The following is a 14,606-nucleotide window of genomic DNA, read 5'->3' as shown; positions in this document are numbered from 1 at the left end:
GAGCCCTCTGGGGTTAAACGAGTTGAGCCTAAGCTCAACTCATTTCATATTGTACCATAATCAAACTACAGTTTAGGTTTACTTCGAAACATGCGAGCATGTATATTCGCCATGTGACGGGTGAGTCACGTTGGTGGTAGCAATAGGGCATTAGGGCGTACGCGGTACGATGGTTGTGTAGACAAGTTTGAATGTAGTCACCAAAGAAATGGTTGAATGTTATTTTGCACCACTTAGAATATTGAGAGTGTTGAAAGTTTTATTGTTTTAATAGCCATAGACATAATGATCGTGATTAAGAGAGTAACTTCCAAATATCATACGATTGTAATCTAATTAGAATCGCTAAAAAAGCTTCGAGACTATTATAGTTGAACAAAAACAATTCTCACAGTCAACAACCTCAACATTGTAATGGCAAGAATTCGAGCATAAAACCTGAGTGGTGATTCCATAAACGAGCCTAACTTTTATATCAAGCTATAATTTGGCAATTCGATGCCACAATAAGAATGCAAATAGATCTACACGACATAAATATTGTAATCTTCGTTATGTACAACCAGGATATTATACAATATGAAAGTTTAAATGAATGATTGATAAGTTTTGTTCATATATGCAAATGTAACGACGCGAAAATAACAACTATACTTCTAACCATGGTAGCAGAACTTCAAACAAAGATAACAAAACCAAGCAGCTTTCCCAGGATATCATACAAAATGAAAGCGCAGTTGTTGCGGGCTCACTCACTGCAAAAATCATACATATCAAAATTAATGGCATAACATTAAATGACATTGTGACAGTGTAATAAAATACCTGGATCCGAGGGTTTACAGAAGAGTTCGACTGCATGGGAATATATCTATTTTCCATAGTCAGCATCTTCAAGGATATTTTCCTTAAATATTCTTCCTGCAAACAAAATAAATTACATGATTTGGGTTCCACCGTCCCACTAACTAGAGGTGCTCAGGAAATCTGAACTGAAACTAAAACCCGAATAATCCGATCTGAATATCCGAGTAACTAATTCAGATTCGGGTCGGATTCAGATGGGGATTTCACAAAAATTTGGATAGTTCGAACTATTCGAATATCCAAATAAATTGAATAAATAACATGTGTTTTAATTATTTGAAGTTTGGCTTTATTTGTGTATTGTTTTAACTTTTAGAATTATGACGGATCATGGATTTAGTTAGACTTTTGTTTGTGTACGTCTTATTTTTAATTTTCTGGTTTTGTATTTTTATTTAATTAGACGTTTGTTTGAATGTTTTTTATACGGTTTTTTTCGGGTTATTCAGATGATTTCTCGGATTATCCGATCCGAATCCATCCGAAATCAATTCGGATCGAATTTGGATAGGACAACCTCAACTCGAATCGGATTTAGGATAGGGTCCTAAAAATTTCAAATCCGAACCGAATAAATCGAATAATTCATTATCCGATACGATGAACACCCCTACCACTAACCGTATACGACAAAAACTTGCAAAATCTTCATTCCACAAAATTCCAAAAAAAAAATGAAACAAAATAGAAACTACAAAACTATTGATATGATATAAAGAACAGAACAAACTTTGCTTGCAGCAACATAAATCTTGTCTTCAAAACACACTGCCATAGCCTGTAGCTCCGCGTGTCCAGAGAATGGAAGACACCCCTCCAAGTGTTTTGTTCTACACAAGGTCAACACATGGCAGCCCAAATAATGCAAATGTTTAGCAGAAATATCAGCAGGAAAACATTATTTTCTGAATTAAAAAATAAGAAATATAAAAAAGGATAATATAAAGACATACATCTTGTTCGCGACCCTTTGGCGCGAACCTTGTTGCAGATGAGCCCTCCAATCACCAAATTCACCAACAGCGCCAGTTGCACACAGTGGATGCCTCAAATCTAGTTGATATAGGTACTTCATAGTTTTTATCTGTAACCAGAAGAAAAAGAATCGCAGTCATAGAGCCTGTAATTAGAAACAGATTAGTTGCTTATCATTTTCAGTCATAATATTGTTAATGCTATGCAACTCAAAAGCCATTTGTTGTGTCGGGTGTTTTCAGTGATTTACAAGAAATGTAAGAATTAAGATAATAATAATAATAATAATAATAATAATAATAATAATAATAATAATATACAACACCTTTTGATACACTTCCTCTTGCCAATCTCTGCTATTTGACAGCAGGGTGTGCGGGATGGGATTTTGTAATCTGGTCTCGATAGTCAGCATATGCAAGCATATCTGACGTGAATATTCAGACTGTGAATCAAATAAACTACGTGACTATAGGTCCAGTAAAGGCAGTATCTTAAGGTAAACGAGAAACATGATGTCACTTCATTATCCTAAAGATTTGCGAAATCTTACGATGACCAAAAACTACAAAATAAATGTGTGTAATATAAAGAACTCAGCAAACCTGACTTGTGGCAGCAGTATAAATCTCGTTTTCAACCCGCTCGGCTATCTTTTGTAGTTCTTGTAACCTCTCATATCTAGAGAAAGGAAGATGCGTCTTCAAGATATCCATTCTACACAAGGTCGACACATAATGATGCAAATATTTATATCAAACTTAAGATGAAGAATAATATAAGTTGAAAGTTCATACATCTTGTTCACGATCCTTTCTCGTTGCAGTTGAGCCCTCCAATCACCATATCTCATGGTGAGGTCACCAATAGCGCAACTTGCATCCCGTGTAGGCCTCCGGTTACTCGTATCCATATTCTGTTTGATGGTTGAATTTCAAATTTTCAGTCAGTCTAAAAATGAAATTATTGTAAGACAAAAATTAATAAAAAATGGATTCTGCTTAATCATTTTCAGTTAAAGTTTCAAGTATACCAAGGCTTCCAAAACCAGAAAAAGATTTAAAAAATAAAAAAAAAATATTCAATATTTCAATACTTGGACATCTTAAGCATATAGAAACACAAACATGAAATCTTCTCTCTCATAGTCACACCTCATACCATCTAATTCAAAGTAACCATTATTTTTAATAAATACTCTCCTACATGTATTTTAATATCCATAGCACTAAAGGCCATACCCTATGGTTAATTAAGAGGTAATATGAAGTAATTTAGTGTTATGAACGGATTCTTAAACATAGGCCTTAGAGCTAGGGTATAAGCGAGCCAAGCCGAGCCTGGCTCGGCTCGTTTAGAGCTGTATTTTAAAAGCTAGAGCTCAACTCGTGAGTAGTTTGTCAAGCTCGGGCTCGGCACGTTTATTATTTATTTAACAATTAAGTTATTTTATTTTTAAAAAAAGTTTTAGTTATTTGCATATACATTTATAATTAAAATTTTATATATTATTTAATTATTTGTATCGTATGTTTATATAAAATAACAGTTATTACAAATAAATTAATAGAAATTATATTAATAAAAGCTCGAGCTCGCTTAAGCTCAGCTCGATTCGAGTTTTAACAAGCCGATCTCGAGTAGGTCACGAGCGGATCTGCTTGTTTAGACCTGCTTAATTTACAAGTATTAATATTAGATCAAAATCAATCCAATCAAATATTATGCAATTGAAAAGCAATAAACTATTGGGTGAAGAATCCTGAATCCGTTCATAACAATAAATTACTTCATTTATTGTTTATGATTCTAAAAATAGTTAACAATAAATAAAAAAAACGAGTCAGCAGCAGCAGAAGATACATACCAGATATATCGTCTGAGTATGAATAATCTGACAGGAAGATTCAAGCGAGCAGCATTTATACACAATGAATAGTCAGAATTAATTAAATATTATTTATTTATTTTAGTTTATTATAACCAGTTTGTACGCGACCCAAGTCGGTGTATTTTTTATTTTATTTGTGTCAAAACTCTATAGTATAAAGTATAAATAAACACTTGGATAGTATGTATGTATGTATTAAAAATAAAAATAGTATCTTAGAAATGTGACGATAATTGGTGACGCGGGTGGTCTCATCACAAAATGACAAAGTACTTAAGCCTATCAACTCATCTCTCGTCTCTGAGTGCTCTTAGGCTTAATTGGTTAAACGTTCAAGAGCATTTATATTGATAGGACAAAACATCCATTGTAGCACACGGTTAAGTTAGTCTCATCTATCATCCAGTAGATTAAAGTCTCTCGCTAAAATAGTAAAGTCTTGCAACTGAGAAAGCCCAAATGCGTCATACCACTTTTGACTTATGAGTTGTCGGGCTAGAAGTTCTCTCTGTAAAAGGAGGCATTAAGCATCTCATAAACACATTCTAACATATTCTCAATAAAGGGAAGAAATGAAAGGATGGAAAGGAAACGAAAGTGGGAGAAAGAACGAAGAAAAGTACGGAAAAATCTTTCTTTCCATTTTGGAAAGAATTGAAAAGAAAAGAAAGAAAAGAGGAAAGAAGAAGAAATGGAAAGGAAATGAAAACTTTCTTTTCCTTTCTCTTGTTAACTAAACTCGGGAACACAGATAATTCACCACCGAAAAATCCTCTGAACTGTTCACAACTAGCCCGGGCGGTCCTTACCACCACTTCATACTCTTTACATCTCATATGTTTATAACTTTATATACATGTATCTATATACCTATTGGCTGTTTAATTACATTCTCATATTGGACAATTTCTAATGTTGAGTGTCGGAGAGTGGCCCAAATATCGCCCTTCTAACGAGTTCTTTCATATATGAATCGGTAACTCAAGAGCAAACAAGTTGGATAACTCCCAAATTCTATTGATCAAGAAAACTTAACTCAAAAACTTGATTACATCGATTTATACAACCTAAGCGATCCTAGCTAGGCTCAAATTCCTTATTAGATACAAACGCAAACTCGTCTATATCTAAACATTAAATTTGAGACAAACCTGGATACCAATACACATTAATAAAATACCCTTAATTCACCAAACTTGGAAATGAAGGAATTAACCCAACCCGGTTACCAAACTTGTAACGGTTCGGGAATTAATAAACGGGCGAGCATCTGAGACCTCGAACGTCTCCCGTCTTACTCTTTGTTGTAGCAACGGTAATAAAATTAGTGTTTTATTGATTTGGCAGTGGGAAGTCTGCAAGTAGTAATCAAACACATGTTGATTGCTATTCTGCACTACAACCTTTTATGTTTGCATTGTTGTAAATTCGGTAAAATCGAATGAAAATAATTCCCACAATTAACAATCTCAACATTGTACTGTAATTTGGCAATTTACCGCTTACACAAAACACAACTTAAATGTTGTGCACGTAAAAAGCAATCAACAATTCAACATACAACCCGAGTGACCTTTCATGAATGAGCCTAATTAACCTTTAAATCAACCTTCAATATGATAATTGGATGTCACAGTATATAATGCAAACAGGTCTACACGACATAAACATTGCAATTTTCATTATGTTAATGCCCAAGATATCATACAGTATGGACGTGTAGATAATTGATTCATAAATTTACGTTCAAATATGCGAATGTACAAGCAGAGAAGATAACAGCTATACTTGTTGCCAAGTTAGCATAAGTGCATAGCTTCAAAGGAAGGTAACAAATTAAGTAGCTTTCCCAAAATATCATACAGTATCAAATTGCAGTTGTTAGAGCCCACTCACTGTACTTTTTTATAAACTTATGCCTGCAAAAATCATATTTATAAAAAAATTAACGGCACAATATTGAATGATAGTCTAATATGAAATACCTGAATCTAAGGGTTTATGCTATTACCATCAGAGTATGACAGCATGGGATTGGGATATTGTTTAGTTTCCATAGTCAGCATCTTCAAGGATATCTTCCTTAAATAATCAGACTGCAAACCAGATATATTACATGACTTTAGGCCCCACAATGCATTACCGTATACGACAAACATGATATCACTTTCCTGTCTTATTTTGAAGTATTTTGATCATTGTACATACAGACTTGCCTAATCTTCATATGGCACAAAAGAAAAAACTACAAAACTATTGAAGTTTAATAGAAAGAACACAACAAACCTGGCTTATAGCAGCAGCAAAAATCCTCTCTTCAAACCTCTCAGCTATTTTCCTAAGCTCCTGTAGCCCCTCGTCTCCAGAGTATGGAAGATGCCTCTTCAAGGTATCCGATCTACACAAAATAAAGCAAATAGTTGACAGAAATTATAGGTGGAAAGCATCATTTTGTAAAAAACGAGTGTAAGAGAATCAGTAAGACCAAACACTTGACACTCAACCAGGTCAGCATAATCAAATATTTTAACACGAAAGAAAGAATAATATAAACACATACATCTTGTTTTTTATTCTTTCTCGTGAATCTGATTGCAGGTGATCTCTCCAATCATCCAATTCCATGCTGGTGTCACTTACGAGCTGGTTCTGTCGAACACTAGACATGTTTGGAATGTTCTGCAAGCTTGAACTTGGACCAGCGCCACTTGCCATGGCGGGTTGGTATAAGCCACTGACAGGTGACAATTCAAACGATAAACTAGAAGAGCCTAGCATTCCAGTTGAACCAATGTTATTGTGCATGCTCTGTGACATCGCTTGTTGAATATTATTAGATGGCATGGTAATAGGAAGCGGTTGCCCTTGGTTGTTCACTTGCTGCATCACCTGAGAACCACCTATCCAATGGTAAAAAAAATTTACTAAAAAAAATAGACCATTGGAAATTGTTAAAACATGTATATCTGTAACAAGCTTGCCATTATCAATACATATATGTATGTATTATATTATGTGCTAGCCCACTATGCATCACAATGGGTCTTATAGTTTAGTTTAGAGGTAGTTCCCCTTCGATATATACATGCCCCCTTTATCAAAATATATATAATATATTTAGAAATATTCCATCATCTTGTTTCTCCTTACATAAATATGTTTATTCCTACAGAAAACATAATTAAAGGCATAATATTGCATTATGAATACCTAGATATGAAGGGTTTACACTATTAGCAGGCGAGTTTGACTGGATGGGATCCTGTGATCTGTTCTCCATAGTCAGTATCTTCAGTGATATCTTCCGTAAATAATCAGACTGCAATCCAAATACACTACATGATTTTAGGCCACACAATACACTACACTAGTAAACGACAAACATGATATCACTTCCTTCTCTTATTTTGAAGTGCCTGGATCATCAGTCCATAAAGACTACTAGACCTCTCCTCATTCAACAAAAGCAAAGATGCCAAAATTATAAAATTATAAAAATATTAATATAATACAGAGAAGGCAACAAACCTGGCTTGTAGCAGCAGTATAAATCTTCTCTTCAAACCTCACAGCTATTTTCCTAAGCTGCCGTAGCCCCTCATCTCCAGGGCATGTTAGATGCCACTTCAAGGTACCCACTCTACCCAAGGTCAACACGTGTCAGTCAAAATCATGTCAGAAGAAAGACTTCATTTTTATTAAAAGTGTGGAGAATCAGCCACACGAGCAACTGACGCACAAGCAGGTGCGCATAACCAAATATTAAGAGCTCAAAAAGTTAAGAGACTAGGCAGATAAATAAATAACCATACATCTTGTTTCTTATATATTCCCTTGAATTTGCTTGCAGTTGAGCCCTCCAATCACCAGCTTCTAGTAGGTACAGATCCTTCATATCTTTTATCTGTAAAAGAAAAAAAATCAAGGTCCTGAAGCCTGTAACTGGAACGAGATTGATATTCCCACTAACAGTTCATTTAGAAGAAATGCAAGATAATATACAGCACCTTTTGATACACTTCCTCTTGCCAATCTCCGCCATTTGCTGGCGAATTATATAAAGCACCAGAGTTTGGAGGCATGGAATTATGTAATCTGGTATCGATACTCAGCATCATGAAGCATATCTTCCGTGTATATTCAGACTGCAAACCAAATAAACTACACAATTTTAGATCCCACAATACCTTACCATGTACCACAATTTTAGATCCCACAATACCTTACTATTGATATAATATAAAATGCACACAAACCTGGCTTGTGGCAGCAGTATAAATCTCCTTTTCAACCCTCTCAGCTATTTTCCTAAGTTCCTGTACTCTCTCATATTCTGTGAACGGAAGATGCTTCTTCAAGGAATTCAGACTACACATGGTTGACAAGTGTCGGTCAAAACAATCCAAACATTTAGCAGAAACTTCCTTAGGAAAACCTCATTTTACGAAAAGAATAATATAAGTTCATACATCTTAATCACAGTCCTTTTCCGTTGCAGTTGAGCCCTACAATCACCAAATTCCATGGTGCCACTTGTACCCTGAGCAAGCCTCCAATTACATGGATCCATCTTCTATACGACGGTTTATTTCAATCCTATTGCAACAGTCTAAAATGAAATTATCATAAGACACTAACTAATAAAATTAGAAGCTACTTTAATCATTTTCAGTTCAAGTTTCAAGCATTCCAGGGCCCCCAACACCAGCAAAAGATAACAACTTTAAAAACTTGGATATCTTATTCACTTTGTCCAAGTAATTTTGGGTTGATGGATTTTTTCCTCTCATCCCCACCAGCTGAGTCAAGTAAACTCGCAATTTAAAACAATTCAATAACGAGTTAATATTTAGTAACACGAATATTCTATATATTAACTAATAAATTTTGATAATAATATTAACCATTATTAGAGCATTCTTATCCAACCCTTTATCCCTAAATCCAAAATTACACTAAAACACACTACATTTTCTCTCTCATTTTCAATTAAATAATATTTTTTATACCTTTATCATTATTCATTACCATTTCTCTTTCCTTCACTCACAACCACTTTCAAAATATATTAAAAAATTATATGGGATAAACAGTAACTTTTTCAAATATACATAAAAATCACTGCGTTTTCTAAAATATAAAAACTCTTCACTCACAACACCCTAAATCACTCTATAAATTATGAAAACACATGTCACATAAAATAGGGGGTTGGATGAGAATGCTCTTAGTATTCGGTACTATTTGAGTACTTTTAACATAATAATATAAAATTTCAACTCATATCCGATATATTAATCATTACAAATAGAAACTTTAAGTGACATTGGTTGAGAAAGGCTTCTCAGAGAAATACTGAATCTTGATTTGGTTTTTGTTGAAAGATCCTCAAACTCCTTGCTGTAAACAAAAAGCAAACCAAGCACGTCAGAAGACGATAATACCCCTCGCTTTTGACTCGTCCCAGAACGATCATAGATGATGTTAAAAGTCCACGAAAATGCTTTAAAAATATAAATTAAAATTTGCATCAAATAATAACTGAAGTTGGTTATCACCTGACTTCAGCGGGGAACTTATCCAACAGCATCGGGGAGCAATTGCAGGAACAAGCAGCCTTAGCGGTTGGATAGGTGACTATACATTGATTGAGAAAATAAATGTTAGCATGCATGAAACATGGAAAGCAATACAGTATATAACCTAACATAACATATAGTTTACACACCATTTGTGCTGAAGCATATTGTGACTTCAAGTTTGGACCGAGAGCTACAGCACTGAAGGAGCATTTAACCACGGTGCCATCACCGCCCTCTGAAGCCGCAGTGGCTGCAGCTGGATCAACATCTTCATCACTAACAGCGAGTCCCCGGTTTATATCTCTTCTCTTCCAAAAGGGCATAATTAGTCTGTACCACAGAAAAAAAATTCATCTCAAGCATTGAAACATAAAACCTTCATTAAACAACAAGCTCAAAGTTGCTGCAAAGATAGTACCTCAGTTCGAGGCCTTTTGACAGCAGAAGATGCAGTTGAATCCAATTCTGAAGTCTCAACATTCAACTGCTTAAAACTATCATTTACACTGCCAGCAGATGAAACAACATTTAATGGCATTGCACTTGTAAACCGTTTCATCTTCCTGATGCCATTTGTTCCATCTTGAGTAGCAAAATTTCTCGCCTGAAGACGACATTTTGTCATGGCAACCAAATCCTCACCAACTGCAGCTCTTGAACCGTTACCTGGTGCTGACCCAGCAATCCTATCAATCATACTCACAACTGGCCCAATGTCACTAACCGAGGCACTCAAAGCGGTAGGCGAAATCGACTTTACCTATAAAGATAAGCAGTTGCAAGATATTGAGACGTACAGTTTTACCTTTTACTATTTTATATATAAAAAGTGTAGTTTAAAAACTGACCGCTTTGAGTAAGCGTTCTAGAGGTTCTGTAGCAGTAGACTTTCCGGGTCCCATTGATGGCACAAGACCATTGTTTACATCTGGACTAGTGAACTCAAGTAAAGGAGATGCAGATATTCCAGGTGTACCAATTTGATTAGGTAAGACTGAAGAAGACGGTTGTTGATGTCCAATGTTTCCAACATTGGATAGTGAAGAAACACCATTTATTCTCTCAAAATCCCCTGGTAGAGGAGATGCAGAGGAAGTTGAAGGAGAAGGTATCGCAAATGGTGAGTTGGCAGATTTGAACATGTTTGACTGGTCAATCTGAGGAGATGCATGTTGTGACATTTGTGGAGAAGCAGCCGAAAGGAGTTGAGGTGAAAATGGAGCACCTGGCTTTAGTTGTTGGTGGTAAGCCGACCGCTGGGTGGCAGCATGCTGAAAACCACCTGGTTTCACATTCATCTGCTGTCTAAGTTTAACATCACCACCGTCACTTATCTGAGGAAGCTGAGATAACTGATTTCCTGTAAGCTGCTGCTTTGTTTGTTGGTGAAATTGCTGTTGTTGCTGCTGTTGCATAAATTGTTGTTTATGCAGAAACTGTTGCTGCAACTGCCGTTGTTGAAGTTGCTTCAGCTGCTGGTTTTGGAGCAGTTGTTCCTGCTGTTTAATATGCTGATGTTGGAGCATACTGGAGTTTCCCTGAAGTGACAATGGGTTTATGTTTACTTGTTGGGCCCCACTCACTGCATTTTGCTGTAGAGAGCCACTAGACACCTGTTGTAAGGAGTTCATATTGTTATTCTGACCCGGGTCAAGATTAGAACCAGGCTGTATGGAACTCATCATGTTTTGTTGCCCATTTGAAACCCCTGAGAGTGAAACGGAGGGATTTTGCTGCATATTTCCCATATTATTTGGTTGCATTGGTGCCATGGAACCCTGTAAATTCATCTGATTTTCATGTGATTGAACCTGTGTCAATTGAGAATGTGTTTGTTGTGATTGCTGCATAGATTGCATATGTTGTGGAGGAAGTGCTTGTGCTTGCTGCTGAGGTGGCACTGGTTTCCGCCTATTTGAATTGATGACATTGATAATCTGCTTTTCATAAGTACCCAGCTTGTCTTTATAATTAGCTAATATTCCCTGCTTAGGAATTTGTAAGAACTGCATAAACCGCTCCAACATATTTTTAAATACTTTCAGCTTCTCTAGTTGCTCGTTTTTCGGTTGCTGAGGAAGAGAATCGTGCTGGACAACAAACGGTTTTCATTAGATCGAGAAATAAATAATTTTACATGCTCCTAACTTTTTAATATGAGACACCAACTTACCTGCTGTAATTTGGAAAGAATTTTATGGTGCATGTCACTCAAATCTGGTAGATACAACTCCTTCATAGCTTTTATCTGTAACCAGAATAAAAATCAACTCAAGGTAATAATAGTGACAACGCTATTCAAATGGAGAATTATTAATTAAAAAACCTAGTGTTAAACAAAAGACGTACACAGAAACGATTACTAGCAAACCCCGTGAGTACACATATCATTTAATTGATATTTTATCAGATATTTTTACTCAACAGATTATATTTTTTATGTTAATGCATAGAAAAGCAAGCGTAATGCACCTTTTGATACACTTCCTCTTGCCAGTCTCCACCATTTAGATTGCCAGTCTGAGCTGTTGAATCTAATGATGCTATAAAAGAACAGAAGTTTCAAGCACTAGCTCCTTGATAAAATAGTTCAATATTAAAGGAAATAGATATAATAAAATAAAATAAAAAAACTCTACTTGATGAGGCCTCTGGTATAACTCTCTGTTGCTGAAATAGCTGTTTTTGCTGATCAATCACATTTTGCTGCTGGAACCCGCCTGCTGTTGGAAGCCTTTGTTGCATATCCCTTTGCAGCATATTTGGCTGTTGCATACCCAACTGTTGCTGCTGCTGCAACTGGCCAGGCTGTGATTGCATGTGGGGCATCACCTGCTGCTGTAACTGTGGTTGTGATTGTTGAACTTGTGCTGGCAACATATTTGCTGAACTTTGCTGATTCTGTTGCTGAATTGGCACCTTATTAGATTGTAACATTTGTTGCACAGAATGCTGATTGGTCTGCATACTGGTGTTACCGGATTGATTTCCGAGCAACTGTTGCTGTTGACCAGATGATTGTTGTTGCATGCCAGAAAGATTGTTGTGTTGACCAATTAACTGCTGTTGTGGCTGCTGCAGACTTGAAAGCTTATTTTGCTGGCCTATCAACCTCTGCTGCTGTTGCTGCATATCAGAGTAGTTATTCTGTTGTCCTATAAGCTGGTTGTGTTGCATGTTTGTAGCATTTGTCTGTTGCCCCATTTGATTCTGTTGTGTTGGTTGTACTTGCTGCTGAGGTTGTCCTTGTTGCTGTCTTGGTTGTCTTAGAACCGATTGTTGATGGTTCATTAACGGTTGTGATGACTGTGATACTACTGGCTGCTGATTTTGTACAACTGTAGAGAGAGAAGATGTTTGCATCATTGTGGGTTGCATAACAGATTGTTGAGATGGTTGCAGATGACCTTGCTGTAACATATTCTGTTGTTGCGGTTGCTGTGGCTGCTGATTGTGAGGTTGCATCGGGGGTGGTTGCAGTTTCTGTTTCGCCATTTGTTGCAACTGCTGTTGATAAAGATAATGTGAATTTTGAGCTTGTGGTTGTTGCTGCGGTTGCTGTTGCGGAACAAGTTGTTGTCGTCCTGGAATTTGCCTTTGATTTGCAAAATTATTGTTCCCCATTGTATTTCCTACAGTATTTTGTTGAGCATTAGACATGTTCTGAATGTTCTGCAAGTTTGAATTTTGACCAGCAACATTTGCGATGGGGGGTTGTTGTAAGCCACTGCCAGGTGGCAATCCAGATGATAAACTAGAAGAGCCTTGCATTCCATTTGAACCAATGTTATTGTGCATGCTTTGAGACATCATTTGTTGTCCTTGTTGGATATTATTGGATGGCACAGAAATAGGAAGTTGTTGCCCTTGGTTCATTTGTTGCATCACTTGAGAACCTATACATTGGAGTAACATCATATAATTTACCAAAAGCATTGGAATAAACGTATTCCTACAGAAGTTATATTTGTAAAGCAAATGACAAACATTGAATGATAGTGAATCATGAAATACCTGGATCTGAGGGGTTCACACTATTACCAGTAGAGTTTGCCTGCATGGTGTCTGACATCGTATTTTGTGATCTAGTCTCCATAGTCAGCATCTTCAAGGATATCTTCCGTAAATAATCAGACTGCAAACCAAAAAAATTACATGATTTTAAGACCCACAAAACGTTACCGTAGAAGACAAACATGATATCACTTCCTCAGTCTTATTTTGAAGTACTTGGATCATTGTATATAAAATCTTGCAGAATCTTCATTCCACAAAAGCAGAAACTACAAGACTATTTATATAATATAAAGAGCACAACAAACCTGGCTTGTAGCAGCGGTATAAATCTTCTCTTCAAACCTCACAGCTATTTTCTTCAGCTCCTGTAGCCCCTCTTGTCCAGAAAATGGAAGATGCCTCTTCAAGGTATCCATTCTGCACAAGGTCATCAGGTTCGATCAAAACAATGCATATAGTTAGCTGAAATTTCAGACAAAAGCACAAGTAAAATAATACTCCAAGTGCATACATCTTATTCACAATCCTTTGTCGAGAATCTGCTTGCAGTTGAGTTCTCCAATCACCAGATTCCATGGTGGGGTCACCAATGGCGCCACTTGCACCCTGAGTAGCCCTCCAATTACCCTGAGCCTAGTCGAGCTCGGGCTCAGCTCATTTACATCCCTGGTCACAACAAGTGGAGGTGGTGTCCATGGTTACAGTAGGAGGAGGGGGTGAAGGCGGCAATAATGGTGATGGAGATAGAGGTGACAATATGGGTGAAATGTAATCGTCATGTAATTACACAATTCAAATACTAGTTAGTTAGTTAGTTAGTTAGTTAGTTACGTACAAATGTAATATCTTATTCTGATAATAAAACTTAGCCATGGTTTATACAATACTTACTACACACCATAGAAACTAAAATATACATAAATAAATGTAGCGCTCTCCTATTACCTATATACATCATACAAAATAATATGATCTTATAATCATATTATTAATACTTGTAGAATGTAGAGTATATCTTCAATTGGGCTTCAATTAACGAGTTTAGACCCAACACATGTTAACCCACTATGTCTAGCCTTCCTATAAAATAACTTAGCCCCATTAGGTTGGGCTTTAGCCTTTAGACTTAACAAATGTGTCGAATCTAAAGACACATGACATCATTAGACTTATCCGTTTTTTATAGATCGTATATACTTCTCAAAGTAAATATCCATAGGCTTGGGTTATACATACACCATGTTGGTTATACACACACCAGGGTAACTTATACG

At 36.3% G+C, this 14,606-nt stretch overlaps 2 protein-coding genes across 4 annotated transcripts; both read right to left on the bottom strand.

Moving 5' to 3' along the window:
* Positions 1-525: 525 nt before the first annotated feature.
* Positions 526-3,828, bottom strand: LOC143602875 (uncharacterized). Of its 3 annotated transcripts, none has more exons than XM_077079851.1 (8): positions 3,710-3,828; positions 2,640-2,758; positions 2,448-2,559; positions 2,168-2,287; positions 1,821-1,951; positions 1,598-1,697; positions 826-921; positions 526-755 (listed from the first exon to the last, which is right to left on the bottom strand). In XM_077079851.1, the coding sequence occupies exons 2-8, from the start codon at positions 2,753-2,755 to the stop codon at positions 753-755; spliced, it is 678 nt and encodes a 225-aa protein (XP_076935966.1). In that variant the 5' UTR covers positions 2,756-2,758; positions 3,710-3,828; the 3' UTR covers positions 526-752. The 3 variants fall into 3 exon arrangements, with proteins under 3 accessions (XP_076935966.1, XP_076935968.1, XP_076935967.1); XM_077079853.1 differs by having other exon boundaries at positions 2,448-2,523; XM_077079852.1 differs by lacking the exon at positions 3,710-3,828 and having other exon boundaries at positions 2,168-2,269; positions 2,640-3,476.
* Positions 3,829-5,311: 1,483 nt separating this feature from the next.
* On the bottom strand, positions 5,312-13,958 carry LOC143602874 (mediator of RNA polymerase II transcription subunit 15a-like). The gene is made up of 21 exons (XM_077079849.1): positions 13,844-13,958; positions 13,638-13,749; positions 13,330-13,450; positions 11,955-13,211; positions 11,788-11,858; positions 11,489-11,563; positions 10,164-11,405; positions 9,720-10,075; positions 9,462-9,645; positions 9,292-9,370; positions 9,049-9,236; positions 8,203-8,306; positions 7,990-8,101; positions 7,741-7,878; positions 7,546-7,637; positions 7,262-7,373; positions 6,944-7,052; positions 6,294-6,633; positions 6,020-6,131; positions 5,745-5,829; positions 5,312-5,652 (listed from the first exon to the last, which is right to left on the bottom strand). Exons 1-21 carry the CDS (start codon positions 13,906-13,908, stop codon positions 5,639-5,641), a joined length of 4,968 nt encoding a protein of 1,655 aa, XP_076935964.1. The 5' UTR covers positions 13,909-13,958; the 3' UTR covers positions 5,312-5,638.
* Positions 13,959-14,606: the final 648 nt, after the last annotated feature.

The sequence above is a fragment of the Bidens hawaiensis genome, unplaced genomic scaffold (assembly GCF_021521415.1).
Source record: "Bidens hawaiensis isolate Kalapana, Puna unplaced genomic scaffold, B.hawaiensis_p1.1 tig00059992_1, whole genome shotgun sequence".
Classification (NCBI taxonomy): Eukaryota; Viridiplantae; Streptophyta; class Magnoliopsida; order Asterales; family Asteraceae; genus Bidens; species Bidens hawaiensis.
The sequence above is the reverse complement of the archived record's forward strand: the minus strand, read 5'-3'. Positions and strand labels throughout refer to the sequence as shown.